Source organism: Balearica regulorum, chromosome 29 (genome assembly GCF_011004875.1).
Source record: "Balearica regulorum gibbericeps isolate bBalReg1 chromosome 29, bBalReg1.pri, whole genome shotgun sequence".
Taxonomy (NCBI): Eukaryota; Metazoa; Chordata; class Aves; order Gruiformes; family Gruidae; genus Balearica; species Balearica regulorum.
In genome coordinates this window covers 2,028,344-2,044,082 of record NC_046212.1, presented here as the reverse complement: position 1 = coordinate 2,044,082, position 15,739 = coordinate 2,028,344, and the positions used below count along the sequence as shown (strand labels likewise).

Sequence of the window (15,739 nt, the reverse complement as noted above, 5' to 3'; positions counted from 1 at the left end):
TACATCTCCAGGATCAGACAGATTAGTTTTTTAAAAAAGAGAAAAGTTTACTAATACTTATTCTCTTCTGGAGTTTTTGCTTCTGTGGAGCTCAAGCATCTATCTTCTGCATGCTTCTGCCAGTAGGCAAACAGTAGAGTTACAGCTACTACTGTGTTAAAAAATCCACAACCCCCAGCTTGCTTTCACTGAATATCAAATAGATGTGATTAAATGTCTGATTTTCTGGATCATAGGGTGTGCTTGCTGGGCAGTAGTCTGGAATTTGACTCTGTTCATCCTTGCCTCAGTTTTCGGATGTGCTTTGAACAGCTCCTGCAGTGGGCTCACTTTATTACTAAGAGCTGTTCTCAATTTGATTAGTTTAAGACAAGGCTCTAAATTTGCACTTTCCCTGTTGTTTGGGAATTACTCCATTTTGTTAGCCTAAGTTCGCTTTGTGGTTACAGAATATTTTCATGCACTCCAAGTTTCCCTTTTTACGTTTTCATTGCTTTGATATTCCATTTAGATAGCTGTTCTGATTCAAATTATTGCATTTAAATAGTGTATAGTGTATATCTCTGATCCCAAGGGAAACTACAGTTGTTCTAGAATATGGAGGCTTTGAAATCATAATGTACTTGCATTTTTTGGTCTCAGATTTTCTTCAGCAAGTGCATTGCTGTGTTCAAATGAAACCTTCATGTCACTGAAAAGAAAAGCAAACAGACCTCAAACTGAAAAACGAGGACCTGATTAAATGAGTTTTCTTTCCTTGGTTTTAGGGGACATCACACAAAAGGGGTATGAGAAGAAGAGAGCAAAGCTTCTGGCTCCATATGTTCCACAAACCCAAGGTAGGTACTTGTTTCAGCTGGCATAAGGATTTGGCATAGCTTTGACATTAAAGGGATCTTCATTCGCCAACTCTGAACTATTCTGTTTCATATGTGTTTCCTCAGCTATCTAATCACAGAGCCGTAGAACAGTTTGGGTTGGAAGGGACCTCAAAGCCCATCTAGTTCCACCACCCTGCCATGGGCAGGGACACCCTCCACTAGCCCAGGTTGCCCAAAGCCCCATCCAACCTGGCCTTGAACACTGCCAGGGAGCCAGGGGCAGCCACAGCTTCTCTGGGCACCCTGGGCCAGGGCCTCAGCACCCTCACAGGGAAGGATTGCTGCCTCCCATCCCATCTCCATCTGCCCTCCTGCAGCTTCAGGCCATTCCCCTTGGCCTGTCCCTCCCTGCCCTTGTCACCAGCCCCTCTCCAGCTTTCCTGGAGCCCCTTTGGGGACTGGAAGGGGCTCTAAGGTCTCCCCGGAGCCTTCTCTTCTCCAGGCTGAACCACCCCAACTCTCCCAGCCTGTCTCCATGGCAGAGGTGCTCCAGCCCTCGCAGCATCTCCGTGGCCTCCTCTGGACTCGCTCCAACAGCTCCATGTCTGTCTTATGTTGGAGGCCCCAGAGCTGAATGCAGTACTCTTAGAATTACAGTGTGGAGGTTGCATGGATGCCATGAAGTCATGGGCAGTATTTTGCCTCTAGTTCGGTTGTTTATATTGAACTCCAGGGATTCCTGGTAGTTCCAGAGCAGGTTGGTGGGTCTCTGTAGAGACTGTGTATTTCAACACTTCGAAAGCCCTGTCTTTATCTCCCACATACATAAATCACGTCCTACTCCCTTGTCAGCTGAGAACTCAAGGGCTTTGAATTGATCATGAGGTGTGAGAATCATTCTTGGAACATTCTTAAAAATGGCCTAACTGCAGAGTTTGTACTGCGTCCTTCTTTCAGCCACCTTAATTCCTTGTTGGAGAAACACGAGAATTTTCATAATTTGTTGGTTTATTTTACCAGAGTAGCTGAATTCATGTACTTTGTTTACATCTGTTTCTTTTGGTTCAAAGATCCTTAGCAGTAGAGCTGATTGTATGTAGGATAATTATATATAATTGTAAACTGAAAGACATGGCTGAAAGTATGCCCAATAATTATTATGGGGATGCTTACCCAAAATAATTGCGCTACTGATATGCTGAGATGCTTAACCATTAAAGACTAATGTGGCTGGCTCTTAGCTTGGGGAATGAATGGGTATGACAGGCAGTCATGACTGGACTTACTGTAATGTACTGAGACTGAAGTACTGCCAAAAAAAATTTAAAAGAGTGAAGGCTAAAAGTGCATTTATTGACCATCAGCACGGCGTTCACTGGGGAAAGATCATATAGAGGTTTTTTCCGCTGAAATTACAGCAGTTCACTTCAGGCAATTGCTTGAGGAGCACAAAAGGACTCTGCTGCTGTCAGGTGGTAGCTTCTAGACTCTGCCACTTCAAAACACTTGATGGTTGCATTCCTGCTCTCCTCCATCCCAGTTGTTTCTCAAGTTCTTTGTGTTTGCGTATTCAACAAAAGCTGGTGCCCGTTCGCTTGAGAGAAACTTTGAGTGCCACAGTGGGTGCTTTATATACGTAAGAACAGTGTATTCTGCCTAAGCCAACGTGCTGAAGGTAGCAAGGCAAGCAGAAATTGGTTTTTTAGTCTTCAACTTTGAGATTTTATTACAAACAGCACTCTGAGTACTGCCTACCTGAACCACTATATGATAGGAATCTCTGAAGACTCGGTTGTTGCCTTTTGATTCAAATCTCTTTCTGTTATTTAAAGAAACCCAAAAGTAATACACATGACTAATCCCTCTTTATGGTCTTTATAAGTAGGTATTTGTTAAGCAGGTTTTACAGTTTCTCAGTCCAATGTGTATACCAGTGGAGATCTTGAGCCTTAGAAGGAAATGTGGGCTTCTTTCCGATGTTCAGGTGCCTTCTTGGCAGACTCGCTTTTGTCCTGGAGTCCAGTGGAGCCTGAAGGTCTCTGCAAGTTGCTTTTCAACTTCCAATATGATCTTGTGCCCCTCATGCCTGGTGTTGTGCACGCATGTTTGGTTTGTTTCAGAAAATGTTGTTTAATTAGGAGGGGGGGAAAAAAAGTGTTTGGCAAGACCGTCTGTGGCACTGCTATTTTAATTGTCGCGCTTTTCAAGACTGCAGAATGAGCCGGAGTTCAGGAAGACGTACGGGCTGATAGGAGGTCACCAATTAAGATAGCATTTTGACTGCCGTTCTGGCTCAGCCCTCAGCTTTTTATATATCTTATATCCAGCTGTCCCTATATCTGGGAATTTCCTGTTGCAAAAATCCTGTTGAAGTCATGCATGAGAGATTCAGAATCAGGTCACCTTGTTAATGAGAAGAAAATTAATTTAGTCCACAACAACAACAAAAAATATTTACTGCTGGCATTTAGTGCCTTACATTTCTCAAAGCACCTTCCTGATGTTAGCTAATGTATTGTCTCCATTTCATAGATGTGAAATGAGATGAAGGTAGGTATGATGACATGTCAGGGCATGTCAGCGTTATAATTTGGGAGATTCTTATTGCTAAATCTGTGCTCCCTTCACATTGCCTCTGGGAGCTTGCCTCATTATTTTAGAGTTAAGGCTACAATGTTAATTACCTAAAGATACATGTTTTCCTGGTGCAACATCCATTTTTGTAAATGGAACTTACTGAGGTGATGGAGCTGTGATACTGGAGTTGTTGCTCCTCTGTTATGTGCTGGCTGCTGCACAAAAAGGCTTTGAAGAAGATATTTTGAGCAGCTTCCCAGGTTGTGCGTGTTAAGTAATGCTGCTGATTTCACTGTTGCCCAGACCAAACCAGGGAGGACAGGCGTGCTTATTTCATGTTACACTACTGCCTAACCACCTGTGAAAATAAAGAAAGGCCGCCCTGCTGTCATCTCATCCTTATGTCTTTCCAAATGTGTATAACTAGCTAAACCACAAGTTCCCTTCTGAAACAGACTGGGGTCTCGGGGCTTTGAGATGTTGCTTTTGTTGGAGTAACACTGACATTTTTTAATAACCCCAGAGTTACTTGTGAGGACCAAGTATTTTTATGCCTATTTTAAAAGATGCAATGCTATTTTTTGCTATTTTCAAAAACGCTGTTTGGATGGATGGATGAACCGCTCTGCTACTCACCACCTCTTGAAACTAGGTTTTTGCTGCAGGCTACAGGCAAATTTCTGTGTAGAAAAAGAGCTCCTGTCCATATGAGTTGCTGCAAATCTGCAAAAGCATTTACAACTTTTTAGCTCAAACAATACAGATGCAGAAATGCCTCCTACCAAAATTAGCAGCCCTTGCACATAGACTGTTGGCACAGTACATTTTCTTGCTATTTAAGATAATGCATTTGGTTCCTCTGCTAATGTGTAAAGGAAATTCTATTCCTTAAGCCCTGATTCACTATCAGAACCTTTTTATGTAACTGCTAGAGTGCTTTTACTCCTGATTTAATGATGATTAAAAAATTTTTTTCAAAATTTTAAACAAGCAAAGAGAACATTGGTGTGCTTGCTTTTGTATTGTAAAGGTGAGATGAATGTGATGCAGTGTTTTTTGCATTCCAGTACCTCAGGGAAAGGTGTTGGAAGACAGGAGTAATATGCTTGTAAACCTGTTGAAATTGGTAACATTTGAAGCTAGTTTATTTCATCTATGAATTATAGTGGTTAATGTACATTTTGTTGTCTTTTCTGCTTCATGTATTCATGTATAGCACAAGATGGGAACGTTACAGGCTCTGTTACTATAGTGTTTCATTTCTTTGAAATCACAGCAGTTTGGAAAAGAAGTATTTCTTCTTTGCTTCCCAAGTGGGCTGTCATATATTTCCTGTCTCAGAGAAGTCCTTCCTGCCAGCCTGTGTGTTGTGGACTGCCAATAAGCCAGCAGAACTCTCCTGTAAACTTTTGCTTTTTTTTTTTTTTTTTTTTTTCCTCCTCCCCATCTTCCAGCATCATGTTATTTCAAATAGGAGCTCATGTGGAATAGTACCCAGTGATAAAACAGCTTTGTCTAAACCTGTAAATCATGCACACGCGCTCCAGCTTAGTGTTGCTTAGAGAGTTTCACCCATTTACAAGATCTGACTTGCAGCTGCCACAAATGAGGAATTATTTTCTTCCTTATTCAGTCTGAGGGATATCACAATTTCAAATAAAGCTTATCAATTGACTCTAGCGAATATATTTCTCCATCTTTGAAATAATATCCAGCACCAAGTCAATAGAGCACCTGAATTTTTCCTTCATGCCTTGTACAGGGCAGAATTAAGATCCATCTAGGCAGTAACTTCTGCAAAAGTCTCTGAATCTCCTAAATCTGGCGAGTTCTTAGCGCTGGAAGACAGCAGCAATCACACTAAGCAATCACACTGCTTATGCAGCCATGCCTGCTGCTGAGCGAGGCTGTCCCCTGTGTTCTGGAAGTGCTGTTCAGTGTGGCTTGTAAACCCTTGTGAGTTTGTTATTTACATAATTTTTAAAGGCGTGTAGCTTGAAAAAATCATCTTATAATAAGGAATAGCCAGTCCAGCACTAGCGCTTCTGTTTGATTCTGTATGCAAAACAGCAGAATAGCAGGTTTGCCGGCTGCTTTTCTTCTGTCAGATGAATATAGCACTTACTGTCCTTGTTATTAATGTAAACATTTATCCTTGTTGATCATATGTGATACTTATAATGGTTCTTTTAATCTAAAACTCTTTCTGTGAAGAAAAATCTCTGAATCTCTAAATCATTGAACCTCTTCCTTCAACAAAATGCAGGGATCACAAAGCAGTTAATTCTGCTTAAAAACTAACAACAATTTAAAAAACCATACCATCCTTCAAAAGCAAATCTGAAATAATTTCTTCTTCACGTCTCTGTAGATTCAGATCTTGCCAGCAGAAACTGCAGCTGTAGCTGGATTATTATAAAGGGAATGCTAAAGAAGTCACCTATCACCTGCCAGGCTTGGCTCACTTGCGTTGCTTTGTTGTATAACCATTTGTGATTTAATGTAGCTATACGCTTTTTCCCTCATCCGTGCTTGAATGCTTTGTTAGGCTACTGTAACATGTTATTTTGTCATAGCAAAATATTTAAACAAAGAGCTTGCTCTTGGTGTGTCATGTCACTTACAGACACTTTTGATCCCTTTGTAAATGGAATGTCATGTTTACCTTGTGATGAGCAGATGAGATGCTTTTGCAAGACTTATAAGAGAACTGAATATGAATTTAATAATTCATTTAAAATGGTGTTAAATCTGCTGCTGACATCTAGTGGGTACTTGAATTCGTAAATACTCGAATGATCAGAAAGCATTAAGCTTTTCTTCTCAGTCTGAAGTTGTCTTGTCTTTGGATCAAAATAAAACTCTCTTGTTTTTGATTAAGGCAAATAAACACTCCAAAGGTGTTCAACTAGTTATCGATGAAACGTATTCCAGAATGACAGGAAGGGGACACAAACACTGATTCTTTTGGATGTGGGTAAACTGAGATTTTGAGTTGAAAATCTTGCTCTGAAGTCCAGGTCTTCTGATTACCAGGTCCTGCACCTAAACTACAGAAGTCTCTTTTCCTTTTCCATTCTACTTTTTGTGCTGCTGGCATCTTTGTACAGGTGATGGTTATGTTTTAATAAGCAAATACAGAACTCTGTGCTACATGTTACGATATCCAAAAAATACCAAAAACTGAAAATGGAGAATAGTTGTCTCCCTAATACGATTTGAGAATTTCTGGCTGGCAGGGTATCTTCTTTTTATCTAGAAATAAAGGTTCTAGGTTTTTTGCTTGATAGTTTAAAGAATCATTGATACATAAGCTCGCTTGCCTCCGTTGAATGTTGATATCACAAATGGAACTACTAAAAATTTGAGTGAGAGGTGAAAAGTTTTGAAGAGGTTCCTAGGCCAAATAGTAAGGCTGGGGGTTGAGAGAGAACTTCTTCCAGGAGCACGTTGCCCCTGTGTTCTTGAATTTTTTCCAATGCATGTAATGCTGGGCTAAGTGGATAGTTAGTTTGCTGTAACATACAATTAATATGCTGCTCTTTAGGATGTTGGAAGGTACAGGAGATGGTTGAACATTTCTGTAACTAGTTAGGTGTGATTTGCTGGTATTGTAAGTTCCCTGAGCTTGAGGCACTTGCCTTAAGTTGTTTACCTAAAACCACACACTAAGAAAGTGGTATAACTGGAATTGGACTCCAGGATTTGTGGTTTCCTCATCGTTTCTGTAATCCTTTGGTAGTTTGTGAGAATTCATAAGCAGCACATATTTAGATGACACAATTGCTCTTCTTTTTGCATGACTTCAGGTGACAACCTGAAGGTAATTACAGCTCTATGACCTTTAGTTTTTAAAAAGTTCCCACTGACACACATTTCATTTGAGAATTGAAACTCCCGTAGCAACGATTCCTTGCTTGTCCCTTCCTGAATTATGTAAAATGATAATTTCTTATCAGATCATCTATTTAGCTCCCTATAGTCATGGGAAAAACAAACTTTTCCAGGATGATAAATCAACTCACCTCTTGACACGCTGAAAGGACCCAGAATCTGGACAACTGCAGGTTATTTGGTTTTGTAATTGATGTGAACAGCAAAGGCTCTTGCCACTGGTATATTATTGGTTTTCCTGTCAATAATGCGCACTGGTCAGTGGAACACTGCTTCTCAACGTATTTTTCTATGGGTTTGCTCTTTGCGACTCAGACTTAATTTGGGATAATGACTTATTGCATCAGTCAGACCCCTTTGCTCATGCCCATAGCAGCGGTGACTACAAGGAGACTGGTATAAGTGACTATGATCTCCGAAAGGAGTTTATATGTATCACTTCAGCACAAGTTAAACTGCTAATTCTCTTCTGTCTTGATGCAATAATGAGAGTGCGATGCAGTCCTGTTCCCATTGGAAACATGGCAAAATAGGGAGTAAACCCTACTGATACTAAAGCACAAAACATCAAAGTTCATTGCAAATGGCCCTATTAAGTGTGTGGAAGCATAAGACTTACCTGCCTTCTCTACTATTTCATTTATCGAGATTTATCTGAATCTTATCACCTTTGCTTTTGTGTTTTGTAATGGATTCCTTAAAGATGACTTCATCTCCCTTTATCACTAATAGGTTACTTAAATTATGTGAAATTGTGTATTAGGTCACCACTTCAGATTTACCGTAAATTCTCTCTCCAACAACCCCTTATAAAAAGAAAAAAAACTGGAAAAAACTCTTAAGCGTAAGGTCAAAGAAGGGTCAGGTATATCTTAACTGATTAGGATATAATTGGGCAGATGTATTAATATACGAATTAGATCCAATTCACTACACAAAAAAAAGGGGAGGGGAGATCTTGTGATTATATGATAAAAGAGAAAAGCTACTTTTATTTCCTGCTCTCAGAGAACTCTGTGGACTGTTTTCCAGGGGTCGATCCAGCATTACAGAAGGAATCTAGAACTCAGATGCCTGTTCCATCTGCAACTCCAGCCTCATCATCCTCATCCTCCTCATCCAAATTTCACCGAGCTCGCTCAGGGGGAGCCAGAGATGAACGCTATCGATCTGGTAAGGACAAGGGCAGGAGTTCACCCGGGATTCCTGTTAATGACAAGAATGTACTGTGTCCTCTCAAGGAATCAAGCTTATTATTTGTCCGCGGATGGAAAGTCCTACTTTGGTGGTTCTGTATAAAGAAACATCAGACTTGCAGGACTGCAGCTGCTGAATCCAAAAGAATGTGAAGTAGAAAAAGCAAATATCTCTTTGCCACCTTGTTTTTCTGGCTTGAATGCAACTGTTCAATGCAAGTGATTCACAGAATGGAAAGCTTATTTTAACCATGTCCGTGGGTAACCAGATTCAGTGAAGGGACATGTAATAATTTGTTCCTGGAATTGGTGGCTGCTGTGCATATCCGCTCGAGGAGCGTGGAGAATGAGAGCTGGCTTTCTCTATCTGTGCTCAAAGTACTTCCAAAGAGCAGCAGAAATGGCTGACTAGTGCCCTACTGATGTCTTCCTCCACTTAAGGAAAGGAGAAGGTGGCGGCACCTATTTTTTGTTTCCACCTGGTTTTGTTTTTCACTTTGCATTAGCAAGATTTAAGTTTTCTTCTCAACAGGGGCAAATAAAGTGTATCAACTATACCTTCTCCAGTAACACTGCTGTCACATACCACTATTTCATGAAGCGTTAGAAGAGTTTTCTGGGTTTTGGAAACGCATAATTAAAATATGTTAATCTGAGAAATTCATGTAGATGAGCTCTCCCTTGTCATAGTTTTTTTAATTTTGTCTTCTCGTCACCAGCGATGTGTCTTCCTTTAAAGAGTTCTGGATGTTTGCAGGGGGTGGAAGCCTCACGTCCTGGCCTGTTTCAGTTCCTAATCAGCATGTATTTACAGCTGCAGTTAGTAACTTTCAAGATTTACATGAAATCTGCATCCATTTAGGTTTTTGAACATAAGTTTTTTCCTAAATCAGACAATTGGCTCAGAATTGGTCAGTTTATAGACCAGAGGTGCACCTGGGGCTGTATAAACTATTACTTTTGTGCATATTTTAAGTTACACACAGGCATATTTTAGAATAATCTTTGGTTGAGGGGAACAACCTGGTGGGGTTGGGGTTTCTATAAAAGTTGCTGGAGACACAAGAATATAATGACTAACCCAGAAGATTCCGGACTAAAAAAAACCTGGCCCTGCTATGTAGCTTGCTAACTTTAGAAACCTCAGTTAGTTTCCCTGTCTTTTTTTTAAAAAAAAAAAAAAAAAATGGCAAAATGTAGTTGTTTGGGAAGATACTGTAAAATGCGGGGTTGCATAAATACAGACACCTAGCAATAGTTGCACATGTGTAAGCCTTGTGTGTTTTTTCTTCCTCCTCTACTGTTGTAAAACCGAGTGTATGAACTTCCATTTTGCAGATATCCACACAGAAGCAGTTCAAGCAGCGCTGGCAAAACACAAAGAACAGAAGATGGCCCTGCCCATGCCAACGAAAAGACGGTCTACCTTTGTTCAGTCTCCAGCTGACGCCTGCACTCCCCCAGGTTAGGTTCTTGCAGTGTGTGTCTGTGTGGATGTGAAGGTAGGCATTAGTAACAGTTTCCAAATCAAGAGGCTGCAATTGTCAAAATATTCAAGCTCTTCAGCACATTTGTAGGTAGTCTGTTACTCCTGTAGCTCTCTTGCTACGTTTGAGCAGCTGCTTGTTTTCATGGAGCTGCTGTTAGGGCTGTGAAAATGGCTTCTCTTCAGGGAGCTTTTAACGGATCAGTTGGCAAGAGCAGGCTTTCTGGGCTGAGGCTTCTTTTGCTTCCCTCACACCTATTTCTGTTGCATAATTCACGTTTTGATTTTGTTACGGTTTAATACTCAACACACAGGAGAAGGATTTGCAGCAATGTATGTTTCTGGGCAAGGACCTTGGAGGGGGTCCTGGGGAATTCTATGACTTGCAGGACTTTTCCTTCGTAACTCCTCCCATGTAACGGCTGCGGCAAAATACCTCGGATAACGTGGTGTCTGTTATGGTGCATGTGCATCAGATATTAATAAACCTCTCTGTTTTCAGGCAGCTGTATGCACTGGCTTAAAGATGAATATGTGTAACTTTCAGCAGTGACTTTTATGTTGTGTCTCATTGTGCAGAAGCATCACAGTTATTTGGATTGATGAAGTCATCTCAAGACTGTGAATTCATATCTCATTGTGAATTCATATCTCTCCCTGAAACAGCTCTGCGAGGCCACTTCACTCACAACTATTTTTTTACCCCCTTTTTTCTTCATACTTCCTTTTTTCTTTTCCTTTCTGCTGGGGGCTAATGCATGTTCCTGGTGTCAGCTTGGGTCTCAGCTTTGTACTAACTTGTCCAGGACTGCAGCATATTTTGACCTCTACTGGTACTACACAAGTAAAGGTTAGCACTCTGTGTGTCTGGAATCTTTTTCTTCAGCCTGTGACTGCATTCTACTTTGGCAAGTGGGTAGACCGAGATTCAATAGTTTGATTTACAACTAGACTATTATAGGCAGGCAATCACTTTGAAGAACACGTAGATTTTAGGCTAAAGCCTAACTGAATGTTTATATGTAGCCCTGTACAACGGAAGATACCAAGTAATGAGTGCTTTCTTTATGATGAAAAAAATAGGTCACAGCTTTAGGATAGACAAGGTATCTGTTCTCTCGGAAACGCAGGATGCAGCGCCTTGCAGTAGTTTTCTCTTTTTTGTTTTGTTTTGGGGTGGGGTTTTTTCGGTTTGTTTTCTGCAATTGAAAGGGACCTATTGAGAATACCAGACAAAAGCATTTTCTGCATGTAGCCTTGGCACATTTGTTTCCTAGTGTCTGCATTCTGCTTTGTTCCCGTGAATTTTCAGTTTTAACAATGATACTGACCCCTCACTTTCCATTTCAGAATTACCGAAGTTAGGCAATACAGCGTCTGACATTATAGAATATGAATGGAAAAGTAATGAGAGATAAGTTGTTAAACTTGAAAAACTCAGGGGAAGGATACTTGTCTGAGGAGGTGAATCTTTCGTGGGCTTTAAACAGGGGCAAAACACCGGGGGTGAATGTGTTCACATTGGAGATGTCTGCTGCTTTGTCTTCTGTTTTGGCCAATGTCACCTTGTTTGATGCAGCCTGTGAAAAAAAGATCTTCATATTACAAGCCTGTGCCGTTGATATATGAATTGGAAAGAGAGCATGTTCAGTGCGATGTGCTTTTCCCTAAGCAGCTAGATTTTCTTTTCTGCTTCCACACAGACACGTCTTCTGCATCCGAGGATGAGGGGTCGCTAAGGCGCCAAGCCGCTCTTACTGCTGCATTGCATCAGAGCTTACAGAATGCTGAGTCTTGGATCAACCGATCTATTCAGGGGTCATCCACATCTTCATCAGCATCTTCTACACTTTCCCATGGAGAAGGCAAAGGGACCAGTGGGTCACTAGCTGATGTATTTGCCAATACTCGAATAGGTAGGAGATGGGTATGAACAGAAAAATTGCTTCAAGTTCAGATTGTGTTAATAAAGCTGGAGTTGTCCATTGCGTAAGGGAAATTCAGATCAAGAGTTTAGTTAGTTTTGATGGAACTTGCTAGGATTTGTTGGAGTTGCACCATCGCAATTGTTTTTCCCTTAAGAATTTCAGAATATTGAGCTGGTTGAAAAAGGGGAAGTGGGGAGCAGGAGCTTATTGAAGTAGAAAAGACTCCAGGGTGTGATGAGAGTACTGACAGGCCCAGTTAGGCACAACTTTCTTTCTGTATACTGTGTTGCTTATGTCTCGGCTATTTGAAGCTACTGTGTGTACCAAGCTGCTGTATGCAAGTAGCATTTGGCATCTGTGTCCTGATGAATACCATAGGGGTGTCTTTGCCTATTGAGTGGGGAAATGCTGTGTTTTAACATTCTCATTTTGCTGTAAGCCCTAATGGTTTATTGTTTGCACTAGATCAAAAAATAAACAACCAAAACCAGCCATTTATGTGAACAAATGAGCATGTCATTGAAAAACATGGTTATAGCAGAGTAAAGATTTAGCACAGATCTTTCACGGCTAGTCTGAGAAATAATCAGAGCATCCAGGTATTGAGAGGACGGAGCAAAATCTACAGATCTGGATACCCCAGGCTCAGTTTTTTGCGGCTCTGAGGTGCTCCTTGCTGCTGATGCTTCTGTATGAAATTGCAAAGTTTGTTTTTGCTCTGTGTATGTTTGTCTTTTTTAGCTGCTGTTAAGGATATTACTGCATCTTAGGAGGTGTCTGTATTTTGTGTGCTCTCTGCTTTTGCTTAACTTGTTTGGGGCAAGCAGTGCATAGAAGTGCTGGTGGTTTTAACTGTTTTGCTTAATATTTTTTTTTTACTGCTGTTATTTTTGTTTGTTTATTTCCTGGGATGCAAGTTGTTTTCTGAAACGGAAAACTGGGAAATTGCCTATAAAACGTAGTCAATATAATTAACGTGTCTTTGAAGCACAGAGCCTGTTTTTAATTGGAGCATACAGAAAGCCACGTTTACCTTTTGTAATGAATTAAGGTAATCTACCTTTTACCTACAGAATAACTACTGTCTAGTATAATTAGTATTTTATGCAAAATAGAAGTTTTAAATCTTTGTTGGAATTGTATTTGCCATGTAGATGCCACATTTGTCCTGTGTTAACACCTCATTTAAATGAATATGAACTCTCACATACGCTATTTTATACATCTTTAGAGAGACCAATAAAAAGTCCTGCAGACATGTGGAGTTGTACAAAATCTAGGTCCTTTCTACTGATCTTAGAAGTTCAATACATGAGAAATATTCCTTCCCACTATCTCCAAAGGGATGCAGAAATGGGTTTTTTTCAGAGGGGCACAGAGAATCAACCACAAAAACCTTTCTGTGGGAATTATTCAGTATCTGACTTCCTTCAGACTCTCTCTGTGCAGGCCAACATACAGTTTCAAAACCGTTGGGTCTTTCCCTTCATAAGCAGCAGTTGCTGATTCTGTTAACCTAGAATAGAATATTCTTGCTCTGTCAGATGATTGAACTGACTGTGTTGTATAAAGGAATCTCATGTAAGCAAAAATTGTTTATTTAAGAGAAAGTTAATGAGGGAAATACTGAAGTACGCAGAGTTACTTGCAGTTTTGAAGCTTACAAACTCATCTGAAAAGCAGAACAGTGTCTTGCAACTTAAAGCAAAAGTAAGACCCAGCTCACTGTATTCATTCGCTTTAACTGCTGGACAGGCTTATACTGTTTAGTCACCGAACTGGAAGAAATTTAAACCCAACATGATTTTTTTTTGCTGATCTCATTTAGTCAATAGCCTACCACATGTTTTGTTTTAGAAAGCCCTTACTGACGAAAAAGTTAAATAGTATAATTCTAGCAAGAGAGATTACTGCATAGGTGGTGTAGGGTTTTGTTGTGGGGCTTTGAACGTTTCAGAGCTCATATGGATTTCAAACTTTTTTTACAGTGCTGAAGGTCGAAAGATGTAGCTTGATTTGAAGGTTAGAGGCCAAGAATAGGAGTTCTGTTTTGCTGAACCACTTTCCTGACATGGCCAAAGCCTCTCATCTTGTGCCTTCGTTTTCTGTTTTCCAGAGCAGATAATGTGCACCTCCTAGAGCTACCTAATATTTAGGAAGCGGTGTGTTTACCATTAATAAGAGCTCCCATACATTCAACCCATTAAATTCTTAAGATTGTTGGTAACAGGTAACTAACACTTTGCTTGTTCCACCTGATAATAAAAGGTATATGTTAATTGCCATCTCAATGTTCTCCCTTTTTTTAGAAAATTTCTCAGTTCCCCCAGATGTCACAGCAACTACCTCCTCTTCCTCAGCACGCCCAGCAGCGATTGACCTTCCTCCTTCAGGGATCGTGAAAGGCATGCACAAGGGATCTAATCGGTCTAGTCTCATGGATACTGCTGATGGTACGGAACCTTCCAGAGTACCCAGACATTAGAAGGGTGTTAAGGAAGGACTTAAGTCATGATTTATTCTCCCAACTCAAGTTTATCCCATTTAAGCACGTCACAGATTTGAAATGGTTATGGCACTAGCATTAACACATTCCTATGCCGCAGTTATGGCGTTGGCATTAACGCATTCCTGTGCTGCAGCAGTTACCTACTGTGTACTGAACTGGAGAAAATCATGGGAGGGATAATAGGCTTTTCTCTTCTCTACCACTTTTTAAGTTAAATTACAAATGCAGAGGTAGGCTAATTTGTTTTTAAAAGCTTTTGTCGTAGAATCCCAAAAGGAAAGGTAAGATGAATGAAACAATGTAATTCTTAACTATAATTAAGCTCCCGTGAAGCTGATAATACTCTAAGCTGGTTGGCATAAACCTTTGTGTAGAGGGGGAGCATTAATGTTTCTAGTCTTGTTGTGTCCTCCCTCTGCTGGCAGCCCCGCACTGCAGCTGATCGATTCTGCAGGCGGGCGCAGGTCTGGGAGGCTGTGTTACAGCGAGTGCAGTGGGTCAGAGAGATGGAAATTGGGCTTTGGAAGGGAGTAAACGCTTTAAAAATTAATTTCTATTACTAGCATTTTCTGACCACTGAGTTAATACAGAACCGATATAATACTAATGTTGTCCTGCACTGGCACAACCTTTTATAATGGAAGGCAGTAGTTGAATGAGTGCACACACCAAGAGAAGTATCCTCTGGTGGAAGGAAGTAAGATGTAAATGTTAATAGAGGCGATGAACACTTATTAGACAAAATCTTTCTCTCTAGGTGTTCCTGTGAGCAGTAGAGTCTCCACAAAAATTCAGCAGTTGCTTAACACCTTGAAAAGACCTAAGAGACCACCCCTGAAAGAATTTTTTGTGGATGATTTTGAAGAAATTGTGGAAGGTAATAGCACCAAATAACGAGTTTTATTAATCATTTGTTATAGGTACACAGACATGCACAGTGCTGAATTTATTTAAGCCATTGCTTTTGAAGTTGATTCTTATTCACTATTTGCAGCTAGCAGTAGTCTTCGTGAATAGTCTGATACAAATCCAATATTTGAAGTAATTTACTGCTGAACTTTGGGTGGCCTCCTCAACACTAAACTTCTTACAATAACTAAAAATTATTAACAAAAATGTTTAAACATTTTTAAAATGCCTTCACTTGCTTAGGCTACTTTAGTTTCCCAGAAGGGATTGTCTTTACTGGTAACTTCATTACAACCTTATTTTGTAAGATTGTTTTTCTTTTCTCCAATTTTGCATCACTTTCCTCACTGTTGAATTGAATACCTATTTAATAGCACCGTAGGAGAAGACTATGTTCATCATGATGTTTTGTTTTGTGC

The 15,739-nt window shown here is 40.3% G+C and overlaps 1 protein-coding gene across 5 annotated transcripts in view; it reads left to right on the top strand.

Moving 5' to 3' along the window:
• The window catches only part of DIP2B (disco interacting protein 2 homolog B), a 70,249-nt gene that overhangs the window by 29,592 nt on the left and 24,918 nt on the right, over nt 1–15,739 (top strand). For 4 of the 5 annotated variants that reach the window (XM_075737896.1, XM_075737895.1, XM_075737897.1 and 1 more), the window contains exons 2-7: nt 768–839; nt 8,325–8,465; nt 9,827–9,952; nt 11,678–11,890; nt 14,212–14,355; nt 15,169–15,288. In XM_075737896.1, coding sequence (XP_075594011.1) covers nt 768–839; nt 8,325–8,465; nt 9,827–9,952; nt 11,678–11,890; nt 14,212–14,355; nt 15,169–15,288 — 816 coding nt within the window. The remainder of the gene's footprint in view (nt 1–767; nt 840–8,324; nt 8,466–9,826; nt 9,953–11,677; nt 11,891–14,211; nt 14,356–15,168; nt 15,289–15,739) is intronic. The other variant, XM_075737899.1, reaches the window with a different exon arrangement.